General features: G+C 34.9%; 1 protein-coding gene across 1 annotated transcript in view; it reads right to left on the reverse strand.

The window, feature by feature from the left end:
• Positions 1–16687: 16687 nt before the first annotated feature.
• Positions 16688–19580, reverse strand: part of LOC136830920 (acidic leucine-rich nuclear phosphoprotein 32 family member B-like) — a 141501-nt gene continuing 138608 nt past the window's right edge. The window contains exon 2 of the mRNA XM_067090891.1: positions 16688–17064. Coding sequence (XP_066946992.1) covers positions 16688–17064 — 377 coding nt within the window. The remainder of the gene's footprint in view (positions 17065–19580) is intronic.

Raw genomic sequence — 19580 nt, forward strand, 5'->3', positions numbered from 1 at the left:
TGCGCCAAGACAAAATTCATCAGATGAATCACTCTTCTACCGATATCAAACAAAATTTATGGATCTCTGGTAAAACTTCTTAGCTATGAATTACAGTAAACCGAATCACTGATAAACGCATTTTCAAAATTATAACTGCAACACACTTAATAAAAATTTTCGGACACTTAGAGATGAATATAGTTTAAGAACAGGTGAAGCATTCCGATGCAGCATGGATTGACATTAACCAGTTCTTGATAAAAGTCTTTTGTTCATTCTGATTATAAGAAACGGGATCTTTAATAAGCATCTATATATATAAAAGTGAATGTTTGTGTATTTGTTTGGCTTCTATAGAAATCCTAACCGCTTGACAGACCCAGACAAAATTTTGCACACGGCCTCTATGTCACTCCAGAAAGGTTTTCACCTCAAAATCAAACCAAGACGCCGAGACAGACATGCAGACACGAATAAAACAAATGAAATTTTCGTTTTTACCTCACCTTTTCCTTTAGTTTTCTGGGTTTATTCTCATTTTTCACCTAATACTTCACCTTTTCTTCTGGTGCTGCCAGAAATGTTATTAACCTACAACAATAAATCTCCTATAACATCAATTTTTATCAGGATTTACGTGAATTTTTATCATAATTTATGATAATTATTAATATAAGTGTTAAACAAATACCTCACTGCTTGGTTGTATTGCTAAATTAAATAATTTTGGCTTCGTTGCAAAACATATTTCATAGCTATAAAGCAATTAACCCAAACCAGCAGGTCCCAACACTTTTTTTTTGGTTGTCTTCCTTGTTCATGCATGCATAGTAACTGCTAGCTCAACACGACGTGAAAGATGTGTGATGACAGTATATCCTTTTTTTTATCAGTTCAAATGCGAATTTTCTCATTAATTCGATCGTTTCCTCTTCGTTTTTACCTTCAGAATTCGTTGTAACGGTTACTTTGTAGCGTCACGATGGCATATATCATTATAAATTCGGTTTAAATGAAGTTTATTGGGTGTTTTGGCAACAACACTTCACTTCATACCTAATGCTGTAGGAACGGTCTTCCACATCAAGTATGGAAAAATGTCCACACTCTTTTTAGGGGTTTATCGTGGTCAGATATATTATTTTTTAAAAATTATATGATTCATTGACCTATATTCTCGGTCATTTGCATATTTATCTGTATGTTTATACAATAATGACTGAATAAAGAGCCATCAAAGAATGGTTGTTTATGCCGAATCATGAAGCAGTAGAAGTCGATCAAATGATTTCTCGATCAAATGATTTCTCGAATGCAGATGACAAAAGAATAACCGCTTTAGGTTTCCATCTAATTAAGGTAACTTAAATCTATTTAAAAGTTTTAATAAATGTAAAAAGTGATTGTGATTAACTTGATAAGTATGTTTATGGGAAATGATCTTTAGACCGTAAAGGAAAGCATATATCATTTTATATACATTAGATTTTACCGATGGTTGAATGAATTTAAAATTTAGGCGAGCATGGAAGTCAGTGATGTGGAAATGTGGCAGCAACACTGGGTCTGTCTGTTGTTGCACGAGAGGCAGACCTTCTCCCCTCCCCCACACATATACACACATACACACAATCACATAGATATTCAATATTTTTAGTTTTCTGTAAAAGAAAACTATTGTGCCAGCTTTGTCTGTCCGTGTGCACTTTATTCTGTCTGCATTTTTTCCTGTCCACACTTTTTCTGTCTGCCCTCAGATCTTAAAAACTACTAAGACAAAAGGGCTGCAAATTGGTATGTTCATCATCCACCCTCCAATCATCAATCATACTAAATTGCAGCCCTCTAGCCTCAGTAGTTTTTATTTTATTTAAGGTTAAAGTTAGCCATAATCGTGCTTCTGGCAACGATACAGGCTAAGCCACCACTGGGCAATGGTTAAAGATTCGTGGGCCGTGGCTCATACAGCATTATACCGATACCACTGAAAGATAGATCTGTTTTGATGGCCTTGATCATAAGCTGTAGCGGCTGTACAGAAAACTTGATTGCGCCGAAGAAACTTCGACACATTTTCTACTTGTTATTTATTGTCTTTGCTCAGTGGAGATGCTTTTTTATTCCCTCCCCCTCTATAATCTCCTCACCCTCCCCTGCCCCTTCCCTTCCCTCTTTGATTATTGTTCCATCCCCTCCCCTTCCTTTTCCCCTTTCCATTCCTCCTCCCCTTCCCTCCCCTTTCCCTTTCCTCCCCCCCTTCCCCTTCCACCTCTCCCTTCTCCCTCCCCTCCCCTTCCCTTCCCTCTTCCCTCACCCTACCCATAGACTGTCATTCAGAGTTTTTCCGGGCAGCGATGGGTTGGTCAGCTAGTATATATATATATATATATATATATATATATATATATATATATATATATATATATATATATATATATATATATATATTATATTTATATATATATATATGTATATATATATATATATATATATATATAGTATATATGTATATATTTATATATATGTATATATATATATATATATATACTAATAGCAATAAAATTTTCTGTAATAAGTAAAATAACAATGCAAAAATATAATAACTGGCCTCATTTCTTCCACCGAATCGTCACCAACAAACAATAATCACGGGACGAGAATAAAAATGCAATATTCAAAAGCAATAGGACTCGTATTGCTGACAACACTAAGGAGACATTTATGAATAACACTCCCATTTCTATCAATTTATGGCGAACTGTCTGGTGTGACTACGAAATGTGAAAGTCAGAGTCTCAAGGGTAGAGAGTTTTTTCAGTAAATAGCCCTTTCGCTCTTCTAACATCCTGATGGGTCCCCCGAGGATAATCACAGGACGTCACGTTAACTGCCAAACTGGTCCCTCGAGATCAATGAGGATGCCTGAGGGTGGTGCCACTTGGGCACGTTTTCTGGTACATTTTCACATCTTACTATTAAGCTATGCACCAAGTAATCAATACTGGGGCAAAATTTAAGACTGTGTTGTATCATTGCAGTGAATCAGTTTTACTCCATGATATGAAAATAGGGGCTCACAGGTGCGAATTTGATAAAACAAGGGGCTCAAAACGTCGGTTGTAAGATGCCACATTATGTCAGACAGAGTAGTTTTGAGACTATATTCCAAGCTATTTCCCAGTTGAAGGCGAAAAGTAATCAAGAGTTTCTACTCAGGCAGAGAAAGCAGTTTATTAGAAATGACAATGAAACTATTTAAGTCGAAATTATGGGCAGCGACAGCTTTTCTCTCTGGCCTCGTAGTGCCGTTGTGACGCTCGTGTCTCACACCTGCAGTAGACGACCAGTGTTCGATTCACGGAGCGGAGGAGGAGGAGGAGGGGAGGAGGAGGAGGAGGAGGGGAGAATGGGACCAATCACTAAGATCCAGAATGCCCCTCTTGATTTAAGCAGTGAATCATGTACGTGGATTTTAGTCAGCTGAAATGGGTCGCATCTAACATATAGCAAAAATGCTAAAAGAAATGACACAAACACAGAAGTTGGGCAATGTTCCGTCAAAAATGTAATCCTTACCCCACTGGCGTGAAACCTGGTGAAAGATATTCTCTCTCTCTCTCTCTCTCTCTCTCTCTCTCTCTCTCTCTCTCTCTCTCTCTCTCTCTAAGGAACATGTCGGAGGGGGAGATGTAAACGTAAATTTTTGCCCAGAATTTACGAAGACTAGTTATCATATAAAAGTTATACCTAATCCTATGTATATATATATATATATATATATATATATATATGTGTGTGTGTGTATATACATATATATACATATGTGTATATATATACATATACATATGTATATATATGTATACACACACACACACACACACACACACACACACACACACATATATATATATATATATATATATATATATATATATATATATATATATATATATATATATATATATATATATATATATATATATATATATATATATATATATATATATATAAGGTATATTTTATAAATATAACAAATGCGTATACAAGCTACAAAATTACCAATCAGTTATCATGGTGGGGATGGGTTGATATCGATTTTAAGTTCCGAAATTCTGTGTCCCCGTGGTAGGACTCGAGGAATAAGGTTAACTCGGTAGTGACAGAGATATCTAAATGTATTTAGAAATCTAAAGGTTAAGACTTTATTGTGGCTAAAACAGATCCATATAAACACACACACAATCATATACGTATATATTTGTAATTGCAATAGCCACAATGCCCTCTTAACTTCTCGAATTCTTCGTGTGAGAGGTGAAGTCACTCTCAATTTTGTATCAAACCCAAAATGCAGAAGTTCGAATCAAGGCCATGATTCGAACTTCTGCATTTTGGGTTTGATACAAAATTGAGAGTGACTTTGCCTATCACGCCATATTTATGATTCAATATTTGAGAGCATAGAAAAGTCATGCATGCATTGGTTACAAAAGTATCATATGTATACACACACACACACACACACACACACACACACACATATATATATATATATATATATATATATATATATATATATATATATATATATATATATATATATATATATATATATATGTATATATGTATATATATATATATATATATATATATATATATATATATATATATATATATATATATATATATATATATATATATACATATATATATATATATATATATATATATATATATATATATATATATATATATATATATATATATATATATATATACAGTATATATGAAATTTTTCATCACACCGTGATTTATATACAATCAGAAGCTACAAATGTCGTTTAATATCACGTTACCTCGAGTATCTCCGATGGAGTTTATCACCGAAGGGGAATTTATATAAGTGATAAATGAACAGGTACCACTGGGACGCGAACCCGTTCAACGACTCCGGTTGACATGGACCCATTCAACGACTCCAGTGGACGGTGCCATCAGAGAGGTCTCAGAGGAACGCGAACCTTGACATGGACCCATTCAACGACTCCAGTGGACGTTACCCGTGCCAAAGAGGTCTCTTGATGGCAAAACGTCCACTGAGTCGTTGAATGTCAAGGGTTCGCGTCCCAGTGGTACCTGTTCATTTATCACTTATATAAATTCCTTCGGTGATAATTCTCCATCGGAGATACTCGAGGTAGCGTGAATTTGATATTAAACGACATTTGTAGCTTCATGATAATACAGTATATATATATACAAGGGATCAACTGTCATTGCATTTTCGTTAGTTCCCATAAGAAGTTTAACGGAAAAATGTGAACAATGGAGGCAGAGTTCTTAAACAAAACCGTGAAAATCCTTGATTCAGTGCTAACTTCCCAGGCCTCATTGTGATTTGCCTCAACTCGCTCCAGAAAAGTAATATAAGCTTGTATGTATTAAATTTTTGGATGAGACTACTCAAGCCATATACACATTAAAAAAAAAATCGAAATATTTTTCCCTTTACGATCTAAGCGCCCATCTGCATTCCCACTAACCTTGAAGACTATGTGGAGACACCCATTTGTACACCTGACGCCAGACCACGTGCGACGTTGAACAGGTAAAAATCAAATTCATTAGTGAACCGTCGCACCTTGTGACTACAGTTGCACGTGCGTATCTGAGGATTTCCTATACATTTATCTGAATAATTCATGCATTAAATTCTCTCCGGACATTGTAGGAGATAAGGGCTAGCTTTAAATACCTTTGAGCAACACATCTAAACTAAGTCTACGAATTACCAGATAAGATATTCACGTGGAAGCGCCCCTCGAAACTATTTGTTTTTACCAGGCTATAAAGTTTTGAGAGGTGAGTGACAAAAGCTATGAATATTTGTCTTCATTAACGAAATTTTGTAGTCTTTTACATTATGTGAATACGTATTCATTACTTCCAAAGTTCCACTGACATTTTAGGTGAATCTCAGTTTTGACACTTCATTATTTTTTCAAACGCAAAAAACAGGCTATTGATTTTGCCCGTTGTTCATTCATCGTGCATCCTCGAAGTTCTCGAACAAAGAAGAAAGATGTTGATGGTACCAGTAACTACCAAAACCGAAGATGAAAGAGATGTAAGGTGTCTGACAGAGCTTGCATATAACTGAGCTTTCCCGCAGTGGAACCGTGCTGGTCCCCACCATCTACATAAGCGTTTGCAAGAAAATATTTGTGTTATGAATACCAGGAGAATGTTTAACGGCATGGTTTACATTTCTCTTTTTAAAAACATTGCACACCAGCACTCTTAAAGGGAACCATATAACAGGTATTATTTTTTAGCAAAATACATTACAGAACTATGGACAACATTTTACTTATATGTTGAGATGAGAACCTTTACTGAATGTTTTCTTCTTTCCACTTTTCAGATGAAATTCGTTTCCCGTTTCATTCACAATACCTACATCACTAGCGTCAAATACGGCATTAAAAAGTTATTTATATATATATATATATATATATATATATATATATATATATATATATATATATATATATATATATATACACATATATATATATATATATATATATATATATACAGTATATTTTGAGAGACAGAGAGAGCGCAAAATCATGTTGGTGCCCAACTTTATCACCACCAGTGAATGAGTTACTGGAGTGAAATTCTCTCTATTTTTCTATATATATATATATATATATATATATATATATATATATATATATATATATATATATATATATATATACATACACACATATATTTTATATTATATATATGTGTGTGTGTACGTATATATTGAGAGTGAGAAGCGGGCTAACCCAGGCGGGCATGATAATATCTGAGCACCTTTCAGTGTTGTCACCTGTCTCTTGTATATTTTTTAATATTTCTCGCCCTTCTTCCTCAACCCCGACTCCTCCCTTCGTACATGATGCTCCCCTCGCCCATCCCGATGGCTTCCTTCATGCATATGCAAGAAATATCTTAGGCAATTTGCAATCACATCATCGCAACGCGTCCCATCTTGCATACACGACGCAAAGCAAAGCCGACTATCCCATATTTCCGCCGTCAGAAGGATCCAGTAATGTTATCAAAGATCTCAGCCAAAACAAGCTGAAGTATTGTGAGTTTAATAGCTCCTAAATTCCAGAACTCTTTCTTAACGTATTACTCTTCTGATCACGACCGAAGGATTAGTTATTGTGGTGCCCGGTCGTATCCTACCAATGACCACTTGGGCATCTCTCATGACCCCGCCACACATACTGAGCGTCGCTCCATGAATTCTCGATGGGACTTGTCACAGGTGGCGCTTAAAAAAGCGTGTAATTTTTTCCACTTTGAGTCCGCCACACACACATCATTCTCTTTGGGTCTGGTCTCCGATGATGACGCTCGGCTTCGATAAAAAGGCTCTTCTTTCGATCGCGTCATATTGCCAATTCAAAGGAGATAGGAGAACCTTGAGACTGAAATATTAATGATGACCTTCCTACAAGATACATGCACCCGTGGTTATACATTCTGAAAGGATATCCACGTGCATTTTATATATTCATCCTATGAAATCATTGGAAAAAGATTAAAAGGTAGAAGGTAATTCCGTCATTTAATTTTTTGTGCGTTCTCCAACGACCAGCTCCAACATCGAGAAAATACTGTAAGTTTTGATTGTTTAGATTCCACTTTAAGAAGAGAGAGAAGCTGCGATACACCGCCTGCACCACCGACTTTCCAGAGAATCTACAACATGACTAATATCAGCAGCTCATTTTTCCTGTTGGATTTAACCTGTTTACCCATTTCTCCATAATCTTCTACAGTAATAAAGGCCAATATCCGGCGCGACTGGAGAGATTAAAAGTAGTTCACGATGGCTTTGAATCCCTTAAATAAAGATCTTATCCTATTCTCATGGAATAAAACATCCTACGCGAGCCATATATAAACATCAAAGGTTTTTAGGATGACTTCATTAATATTCATCCTAAAAGGTAAGGAAGATACGTTACTTTACTTAAATTTCAAATCCCACTCACAGGTAGCCGTGCAGAACATAAAGCTTCCATAAAGCTAACTCTGTTTAACAAAGTAACTGAATTCCCAGTTAAGAAAGGCTTGAAAAGATGTGATGCTCTGGGGGCAAGTGACTGGGCTGTCATAAGGAAGTTTATGTTAAAAAAAATAAATAAATAAAAAAATAAAATACAGTTGAAAGTCGCTAAAATAACGTGATGCCTCTTAGAATAAGAGGCTGTGCTGGCATAAAGCTACCTCAAGCTGAATACATTTAGAAATCAGTTAACATGGACTAAAATGAAGTAATAATGCTTTTTTTTCAGTCTGATAGTCTGGACCTTTTACTTTTAGTAAAAGATAATAGCAAATTTGAGCTGTGAAAAGTCTTTTGGTTAGAAGAAATTCCTTTTGTTCGATCTGTAGATATGGCGCTGAACTTGCTCTCACTGACCCCCATTTCGAGCCAGCATGCTCTGGAAGTTAAAGGTTCCTTGTGTTGATCGTTCCATATCAGTATAGTTCTAGTAAGATTTAAATGTCCAGACCCTTAACATTGGGAGCAAAATAATATATAGAGTGATTCTGTACTATATCTTGGACAACTTTTAGTAGTTACCCACAGGCTAAATATAAATATCAAATAATACAGTCTAGTAAATCTAAAATTGTTATAATTCTTGATTCTTTAGTTCAGAAGCTAAGTAATGTCTCTAATGGAGAGAGAGAGAGAGAGAGAGAGAGAGAGAGAGAGAGAGAGAGAGAGAGAGAGAGAGACACTAATAAAGAAATACTAAAAGACAAAAATTTAATAGTCTAGTCCTTCTAACCTGCCTCCCCAAAAGAAAATTTGATAGAAAATAAATGAATTACCACCGTATTTCCCATTCCAAGGATTAGTAACGGCACCAGATCTTGAGGAATCCTAATCTGAAAAGCATAAAAAAGGGATTCGGTTGTTCCTTTCAAAAAAAACATTCCTCTCCCCTAAGACGCCCTTTGCTTGTTAAGGCGATTAGAGGCGGCAGCTTTCCCCCGAAATCTTTCCCATGACTTCATTAGGAATTTACGAACCCCTTTCGATGACGACATGTTCGTCCTTCCCTCTCCCGTCCCTCTGAAGAACCGAAGGAAAGACAGTGGAAATAATCTGCCAGATTCTGGAACACCTTCTATTATAGGGATCGAGGATGACTGGTTTATCAGTTATCTGGTAATTGGCAAAGATTTGGGAATTCCCATGTTTTCTTGTGAGGATATGCTTATAATCTATATCATAGGTAATCTACAATAATTTTCATTACTTTGGATTAAGGATACCTCGTTAACAGTTCTTTGACTTTTGGATGAATTTTGCGAAATATTAAATTTTCTAGGTAAGACAAGCCTCGGTAACTTTTCCGTATTCACAATTTATGTTTTTTAAAGCTACCATTATTTGCTTTTAGGACACTTAATTATTATTTAGATAGATGATTATGGGGTAAGTTTAAGTATATATATATATATATATATATATATATATATATATATATATATATATATATATATATATATATATATATATATATATATATATATATATATATATATATATATATATATAAATGTATATATATATATATATTAACTTTATCACATACACAATTGTTTTGTGCATTAGTAGAATTACTAAAAGGACCTCATTCATTTTCTGTATAAATACTCCATTAGATACCATCCAGTTTGAATGAGATCCTTTTAGTAATATATATATATATATATATATATATATATATATATATATATATATATATATATATATATATATATATATATATATATATATATATATATATATATATATATATATATATATATATATATATATATATATATATATATATATATATATATATATATATATATATATATATGTGATATGTTTATGATGACCTGTTCATGCTCTTCCTCATAGTGCGGAAAACTTTAGTGAGATGAGATGCTGAACTATACGAAGATTAAAACAAAAATGCTAGTATATATGCAGAAACTGAAAACTGATAAAACCTCCTCCTTCAACCACCTACACTTCCACCAAATCTCTCTCTCTCTCTCTCTCTCTCTCTCTCTCTCTCTCTCTCTCTCTCTCATGTTGTTGTGCAGAAAAACCCGAAGTCCATTAGTTCTCTTTCAACTTTGTACGTTTCTGCAGTTCTGAATCACTCCCAGGACTGAAGTGCAGCCATTAGAACATTAGAGCACCGAAAACGCAAACTGCGCAATGAAACCCGGGAAGAAGCACGTCCCAAACCTAAGCTATGGTTTAGCAGCTGCCAAAGACTAAATTCAGCTAGATGTTTATTCTATACACCACGAATCTCTTGCTTGCTCTTCGGGCCTCGTAGTGGCCCACTGGTGATTTCGCCCGAATACTATACTGTAAGTTTAGTTGCGAGTTTCCTGAACATTTTAGTTTTCTGTAAAGAAAACTATTGAGATGGCGTTGTCTGTCCGTCCGCACTATTTCTGTCCGCCCTCAGATCTTAAAAACTACTGAGGCTAGAAGGCTGCAAATTGATATGTTTATCATCCAGCCTCCAATCATCAAACATAGCAAATTGCAGCCCTCTAGCCTCGTTAGTTTTCATTTTATTTAAGGTTGAAGTTAGCCATAATTGTGTGTCTGGCAACGCTGTAGGGCAGACCACCACAAGGCCGTGGCTGTAAAGTTCACGGGCCGCGGCTCGTACAGAAAACTCGATTGCGCCGAAGAAACTTCGGCGCACTTTTTACTTGCTTTGACCTGCTTAACTTATCTCAGAGCTTCTTTTCATATAGGCTTAGCAAGCGTATGAGAGTGTAGACTTCCGGACATAGTTATTAAAACTCTAGAATGGGACTTCGCTAAGTGCACTGACTTCACATTTACATTCAGTTATTGTACGAATATAGTTAATGGTTGCTCCTTGAGTCGGAAAAGGAAAATGCTATGAAAAAGAAATATAATCATGCCGTTTCCCTTACAAACTCACCTCATGGTGTTGATTTGATTGCTATTTAATATAAATCTTGCTCTACAATATTGTGCACATTCGCGTTAGCTTTCTTACCCATCTCTCTGTTCATCTGTTTATACTGTACATCTAAGTTCATAATCATTTATTTGTCATTTTCTCGACCTGTTTTTTTCATTGACGAGCATTCTGTTCTCCGGGAGTCTACATTTTAACTTCATGGCTTTTCATGAATGATTCTTTGCTCATCGTTAATAATTATTATAATAAAATTCACCTGTCGACAAAGGTGAGAAGTTTCTCTTGTCCGCTCTGGCAGCACTTAGCCCATTCCTCATAATCGTGCTTCTGGCAGCTATATAGGATAGGCCACCACCGGCCAGTAGTTAAAGTTTCATGAGCAGCGGCCAATGCAGCATTGTACCGAGACCACCGAAAGATAGATCTATTTTCGGTGGCCTTAATTACACGATGTACAGAAAACTCGATTGCGCCGAAGAAACTTCGGCGTAGTTTTTACTTGTTTTCCTTTGGGATTTATCGTTTTATATTTAAAGCCATAGCGGCATTTATATACATCATGCATAACACGGATTTTGTGTGACTGCATACATTGTACTTTCACATCCTAAAAAAGCATGAGAAAAACATGAAGGTATGTTTCACAGAACTTAAGTTTCTTTGCATGTAACAGCGACCACTGAGTAAATGTACTGTACTCAATCTGTGTGAAGAATTTGAAGTTTTATATATATATATATATATATATATATATATATATATATATATATATATATATATATATATATATATATATATATATATATATATATATATATATATATATATATATATATATATATATATCTATACATATATATATATATATATATATATATATATAAAACTGCCAAATTCTTCACTCAGATTGAGTATATATATATATATATATATATATATATATATATATATATATATATATATATATATATATATATATATATATATATATATATATAAAACTGCCAAATTCTTCACTCAGATTGAGTATAATATATATATATATATATATATATATATATATATATATATATATATATATATATATATATATATATATATATATATATATATATACATATATATATATATATATATATATATATATATATATATATATATATATATATATATATTTATATATATATATACAAATAAATAAACAGAGAGAGAGAGAGAGAGAGAGAGAACCTTATGAATATCTTAAAAATGGTTTCATTTCAGTGCAGTGGGTTGAAGATCACCTCGTCGATGGTATACATTTTGCCAGAGCAGTGAACATTCACAACTAACTACGTTCCCAAACAGTTCTCTAACAACTATAAGGTCTACGGAGGCAAGACGCGCTACCATCCGATCTAGGGAAGCCAGAAAGAGAGAAAGAGAGAGAGGCCTATGCAAACAATCCTAGATTTAATTATAGATTCTTCTTGAGATATTTTAAACCTATGGAAGCTTGAGAGAGAGAGAGAGAGAGAGAGAGAGAGAGAGAGAGAGAGAGAGAGAGAGAGAGACCATTTATAATGGAGAAAGCTCTTTGTAAACTGAAAAGGTAGAATATTTCCGCCTTCATCCTCTTTCTTGCCAAGAGTGACCAGATTTGTTGAACAGCATCACCAATATGCTGTAAATGTGTTTCGCTCCGTTCCAGAAATCCTTTGTTCCTCTCACCGTTGGACTGTGGAACAGTCTCCCTGAGGGTATTGTGCAATTAGATTATTATTACTGAAATAGTTTAACCAGACCACTGAGCTGATTAACGGCTCTCACAGGGCCGGCCATGTGCAATTGGAACCTCAGAAGTTCGAGTGGAATACATTACTACCCATATACTTTAACAATTTATTTTATATTTTTACCTATTTATTTATTTATTTATTTACTAATTTATTTTTATTTCTTTTCTAATAACTGATCTCTTTTTTCTGCATTTTCTGTTATCTTCTGGAATTTCAAGTCAAGGGTCCATGTATGATTATTCCATATGAGTAGGGTTTATCTCCTGAATAATAATAATAAAAATAATAATGATACTAATAATAATTCTGAAAATCCAGCCTCTCGAAAAACAAATATTTTAAACAAAGAAGGACAAATAAACAACCAAAAGGAATAGAATTTCCTGCTGCTATAAATCCATTGGGATCACTTATATATATATCCCCTTGTCCATACCGTGTCCATATTAATTTGTTTTTCTAGTTTGAGTTTGGATCCAGTCTCTAGATTTATGATGCATACTATTAAGTAAGCTTTGTAAATCCTGTAGTTTTTTACGATTAAAACAGTATTATATGCGTAATATAAACCTTCAGTTTGACGAAAAATTATTATTAATAGATATAGCAAGAGAAAACGATGAATACTTTAATTTCCTTATATTTCATAATTTACTTACATTTTTATCTATTATTTATTAATATATTAATTTATTTCTTTTTGTAATTCCTATTATCTTTTGTGACTTCATTCAAATGAACACAATATTCTTCGGAAGTTTGAATTTCAAGTCAGTGGCCCCTGTGGGCTCGCTTCATATGAATATGAATAATAATAATAATAATAATAATAATAATAATAATAATAATAATAATAATAATAATAATAATAATAATAATAATAATTTCTTGCCCCGATCTATGTGACAACGAGTAAATAAGAACAATACAGATGTAGGAATTACATTAAGTAATGATTTTATATAGTACAGTTAAACTGCACCATTTAATATTTTATTTCATAATTTTATTTAATAATTCATCAACATATTTTATTTAATAATTTATCAGCAGAAGATATTTTATGATTCTCTAATGCCACAAGTCTGTTATATCAACAAAATATTTTAAGACCTTAAATAATTGTTTGTTTTTCCAAAGAATTATCCAACACCAACACTGGTCAGCTTTCACACGAGGGGAAAGGAAATTGAATAGCAACGGAATTGAATCGTAATCGGATTATCTGGCTGGTGAAAATATTAACAATTGATAAGTAAACTTAAAAATAATGTTTCACAAATATATTACAAGGTAGAGCGATGCTTAGACAATTTAGCTCTTATCGTTCTTATGCCCATGTCATGATATTTTAAAATAATAGCAAGGATAATACATTAATTTTATATTGCAATCCATTTTGTGCCTATCCGTTTTGTAATGTACCTTAACTTTAGTTATGAAAGTTTTCCGTTTTTCTTTAGAATCTGAGATATTATTGCCCTCACTTATTTGTTTCAGTCCTGAAGGGTAATATCATTATATTTAATTGAACATAATCTCAATTTTCAGCGCTTTTGATCCTTGTAATTGTCACGCCATATAACCTTCAATCAATTCATTGATAATCAGTTTATTGAGGACCTCTTTTTGTCTCCGTTCATTCCTACGATGGGTGGAACCATTCTACATTCTCTCTCTCTCTCTCTCTCTCTCTCTCTCTCTCTCTCTCTCTCTCTCTCTCACACACACATTTTGAGCAAAGCACCAAATGATCATCTCGGTTTTCGTGGTGAACTAGAGGAACTAATATCAAGATTCTCTCTCTCTCTCTCTCTCTCTCTCTCTCTCTCTCTCTCTCTCTCTCTCTCTCTCTCTGTTGCCCTTAAAAAGGTTCATGTCGCCCTTAAAAAGGGTTCATGTTGCCCTTAAAGTAAGTTCATGTTGCCCTTAAAATAAGTAAATGTTGCCCTTAAAACGGGTTCATGTTGTCTTAGAAATGGTTCATGTTGCCCTTGGAAAAGGGTTCATGTTGTTCTTTAAGCGGGTTCATGTTTTCCTTAAAACGGGTTCATGTTGCCCTGAAAACGGGTTCATGTTGTTCTTTAAGCGGGTTCATGTTTTCCTTAAAACGGGTTCATGTTGCCCTGAAAACGGGTTCATGTTGCCCTTAAAACAGGTTCATGTTGCCCTTAAAAAGGGTTCATGTTGCCCTTAAAACGGGTTCATGTTGTCCTTGCAAAAGGTTCATGTTGCCCTTGCAAAAGGGTTCTTGTTCTTCTTGTAAAAGGGTTAATGTTGTCCTTAAAACTGGTTCAAGTTGTCGTTAAAACGGGTTTATCTTGTCCTTATAAAAAGCTTCATGTCGCCCTTAATACGGGTTCATGTTGCCCTTAAAACGGGTTCATGTTGCCCTTGCAAAATTGTTAATGTTGCCCTTAAAAAGGATTCATGTTGCCCTATGCTGCCTTTAGATAAAAGTATTAGAATGTCAATAGATAAAGGGACAAATTACTTTTAGATTTTGCTAATTTAAATCAAAGTAAGGTTCATGATCTCAGTGTCACTTAAGTTAACTTGTAATAATTATTCTCTATTCAAGAAAATAATGAAAAAAACATATACAAACTTGACAATTTATCTGTGTCGTGACGCCAGTTTTAGTAACCACAAATCAATCCCTATTCTTCAACTCTTTCTCAACTTAAAAGCTTAGGGGAGAAAGATGGAGAGTAAGATTCAAATTAGCATTGAAGCCCAGAGAGGGAGAAATATTTTGAGTTCCATGAACAGACATTTGCCTAAATTGCTCTCTCCAAAGTTTTCAGCCTCTGAAACTTTTGTTATTCAGAATATCTGAAATCACGACTTTCCAGAATACATGTGTGTTAGGGAGAGTTATTCTTAGCAATCTGGATGGGATAACTTTTGATGCATAAATAAAAACAATTGTGGAGTTTCTGTTTGGAAATTGTATTAGTAAAGAATATATTAAACAAATATGAATGTATTGCAGTCTCAGTGATGTCAGCTGACTGACAAGGCAGAAAAAAATTAAATTGGTTTTTCTGAAAAGTCAGAAGTATAATTGTTATCGCAAGTCTAATCTCCTCGAAAAATTTCATATATTTTGTCAAAAAAACATTCTTTATTATCCTGGTTCAACTTCGTAAGTGAGAGAGAGAGAGAGAGAGAGAGAGAGAGAGAGAGAGATGAACAAATTTTTGTCAGATTTTGTCATTATTTTTACCTGATCGTTGGACGTGAAACGTAACCTTTGTAGAGTGCATATATGTTTAGAATAACTTACTATAAAATCTAAAAATCTTTTTGTTTCTTGAACATTCCGGGTTTCTACGGCATGACAGAGGTGACCACACCCCCATTTTTTCGGAGGGGGTAGGATTTTTGTTTATTTTTATAATACTTTATTTGTTATTTTTATTTGTTCATTTTTATTTTTAAATTGTTTGTATTAGGTGAAATTTTTTATTTCTTATTTTTGTATTTTTTTTTCTTTGGGGGGGGTTATTTATTTTTGGGTGTCAGTGGCATTAGATTACTGCACCACGCCAGTGTTATCACATTCACATGTTTTATAATTTTTATTTAATTATTTATTGCTCTTTTTTATTTTTTATTTATATATGGAGGTTTGCCCCTATTGCTCATATTTTTTTATTTTGGAGGATCATCTCCCCAGCGTCTGTCCCTGGGGATTGCCTCCCTAGATTTCTGATGTGGGGGATTGCCTCCCCAGCATGCTGTCCTGGGTGATCGCCTTCCCACCTTTTTCCCCTGGAGGATCGCCTCCCTAGTGTTTGTCTCTGGGGGATCGCCTCCCCATCATTTTTTGCTCGGGGCTCACCTCCTAAGTTTTTTCTCTTCGTTTTACTCACCAGAATCCTCTTGAGGGCGTCCGCTGGATTCTGCCTGAAAATATTCAACCGAAAAAACTTCCTTTCCTTCATTGGGCTCCCTACCAGAATCCTCTTGATGGTGTTCACTGGATTCCACCTGAAGATCTTCATCCGAATCAGCTTCCTTTTCCTCTTTAGGTTCCGCGCCAGAATCTTCTTGAGGGTGTCCACTGGATTCTGCCTGAAGATCTTCATCCGAATCAGCTTCCATTTCCTCTTCAGGTTTCCCGCCAGAATCCTCTCGAGGGTTTCCGCTGGATTCTGCCTGAAGGTCTTCATCCAAATCACCTACCTTTTCTTCATCGGGTTCCCCACCAGAATCCTCTTGAGGGTGTCGCTGGATTCCGCCTGAAGATTTTCATCCGAATCAGGTTGCTTTTCCTCTTCGGGTTCCCCACCAGAATCCTGCTGACGGCGTCCGCCAGAGTCTACTGAAAGATTTTTTTTTTTTTTTTTTTTTCGTATTGGGGGGATTTTTTTTATCTTTTTTTGTTTTTGTTTTTGTGAGTTTTATTTATTTTTGGCAGTCAGTGGCATCAACTTATGGGTTACTACGCCACGCCAGAGTTGCCACATTCACATTTTTTTTTTTTTTTTTTGGGGGCGCCGGTTAGTGGCATTAACTTACGGGTTACTATGCCACGCCAGAGTTGCCACATTCACATTTTTTATTTTATTTTCATTTTATTTTATTTTTGTTATTTTCTGGAGGCTTGCCTCTACAGCTCATATATATTTTTTTTTTTCGTGGGAGATCTCCTCCCTAGTATGTTGTCCTGGGAGGCTGACTCCCCACCTTCTTTCCTGGGGCTTGTCTCCCCAGCTTTCTGATATGGGGGATCGCCTCCCTATCAATTTTTAGCTCGGGGCTTGCCTCCAAAGTTTTTTCTCTTCGCGTTCCCCACCGGAATCCTCTTGAGGGTGTCCTCTGGATTCCGCCTGAAAATCTTCATCCGAATCAGTTTCAGTTTCCACTTTGGGTTCCCCACCAGATTCCTCTTGAGGGTGTCCACTGGATTCCCCCTGAGTATCTTTTCTTTTTATTTACTTTTTGGGATTTTATTTATTTTTGGGGGTTAATGGCATTAACTTACGGGTTACTACGCCACGCCAGAGGTTGACACATTCACATTTTTATTGTGGGGGCGTTTTACTTATTTTTGGGATTCAGTGGTTACGCCACGCCAGAGGTTTCAACATTCACATTTTTATTTTGTATTTTATTTTATTTAATTTAATTTTTATTATTTTCTGGAGGCTTGCCTCTACAGCTCATTTTTTTTTTTTTTTTTTTTTTTTTGCAGGGGATCGCCTCCCAATATGTTGTCCTGGGTGATCGCCTTCCCGTCATTTTTTGCTCCGGGCTCGCCTCCTAAGTTTTTTGCTCTTAGGATTCACTGCAATCCTGTTGAGGATTGATTCCGCCTGAAATTCTTCATCTGAATCAGCTTCCTTTCTCACAACAGGTTTAGTTTAGAAATTTAACCTTATTCGACTCGTGTGAGGAAAAGAGGAAACGCTACCTGTGAAAGGAAAATTATCAGAACTGACAAGCTGAGAGAGAGAGAGAGAGAGAGAGAGAGAGAGAGAGAGAGAGAGAGAGAGAGAGAGAGAGAGAGGGGGTTATATGAACAGATTCAAATCAGAGTTGATAATGAATATTTGCTTTCAAAGAATTAGTAGTGTAGCCGATAGACATTTGAAACTGGTGTGCACATTTTGGAAGACAGTACGAATTTCTATCCTAGGGAGTGTTTTAAGATGCTGGTTCTAAATACTAAGGAACCAGGATGTCACTTTAACGATTCTTTATCCAAACTGGCAATTTAATATCGATGACTCTCAGAAATATGAACGGTTTTATGTTGATGGTCTACCTTCTACTTGAAATTAGCGTTTTTGTTTATACATGAATATAACAAAATATGTTAACCAATATATGTTGTGATATATATTGGCCATATTATCATTAATTGGCCTTAATATAAGTAAAATGGCCATATTATCACCAATTTTTTGCATATATACATAATGTTTCTCTCAGTTTTTGAGGTCACAACGAGAAGGGAAATTTAAACCGTGCGATGAGTAACTTCACGCTTTACCAAAGTTGTCTTATATCTGCCCAGCCATAATGGAGAGAGAGAGAGAGAGAGAGAGAGAGAGAGAGAGAGAGCGTATCTTTCAGTTCCGTCACAGCATCGGTACACAATCAACGGCCTCATCAAGATAATGCCCGTATCGGCGGGAGCCTAGAGATGGGACACAGACAAAATATCAAGACATTTCTCCCGTCGAACATTCGTAAACACGAAATTCCACACGAGCGATGAACGAAGATAGAAGGTTAAACATAAGGGATACTCATGCTGATAAAGGCTTAACAAGAAGGAAGTATGACGACAAGCCAAGATTTTGAATTCGAGTATGGCTACATGAACACATTGAAAAAGTATAAAATATACACAATTTTATTATAGTAATAAGTCTGTTACTACTACTACTACTACTACTACTACTACTACTACTACTACTACTACTACTACTACTAAAATAATAATATAATAATAATAGATAAATAAATAAATAAATAAATAAATAAATAAATAAATAAAATAGAAATTATATGTATTTCTTTGGACGGCAGTTTAGAATATGCGAAAATACCTTATCAGAGAGAGAGAGAGAGAGAGAGAGAGAGAGAGAGTTATGTCGATGGTAAAGTCAACAAAGAAAGCGGAGAGGAGGAGGATTTAATGCCTGAATAAACGTCAGGTATTGAAAGAGATAAAAAAGTAAACATGGAAAAGAAGAATTGTGTACAATGGAATCACAGAGCGACCAGAGACCTAACCAGAGAGGTC

The sequence above is a fragment of the Macrobrachium rosenbergii genome, chromosome 47 (assembly GCF_040412425.1).
Source record: "Macrobrachium rosenbergii isolate ZJJX-2024 chromosome 47, ASM4041242v1, whole genome shotgun sequence".
Lineage (NCBI taxonomy): Eukaryota > Metazoa > Arthropoda > Malacostraca > Decapoda > Palaemonidae > Macrobrachium > Macrobrachium rosenbergii.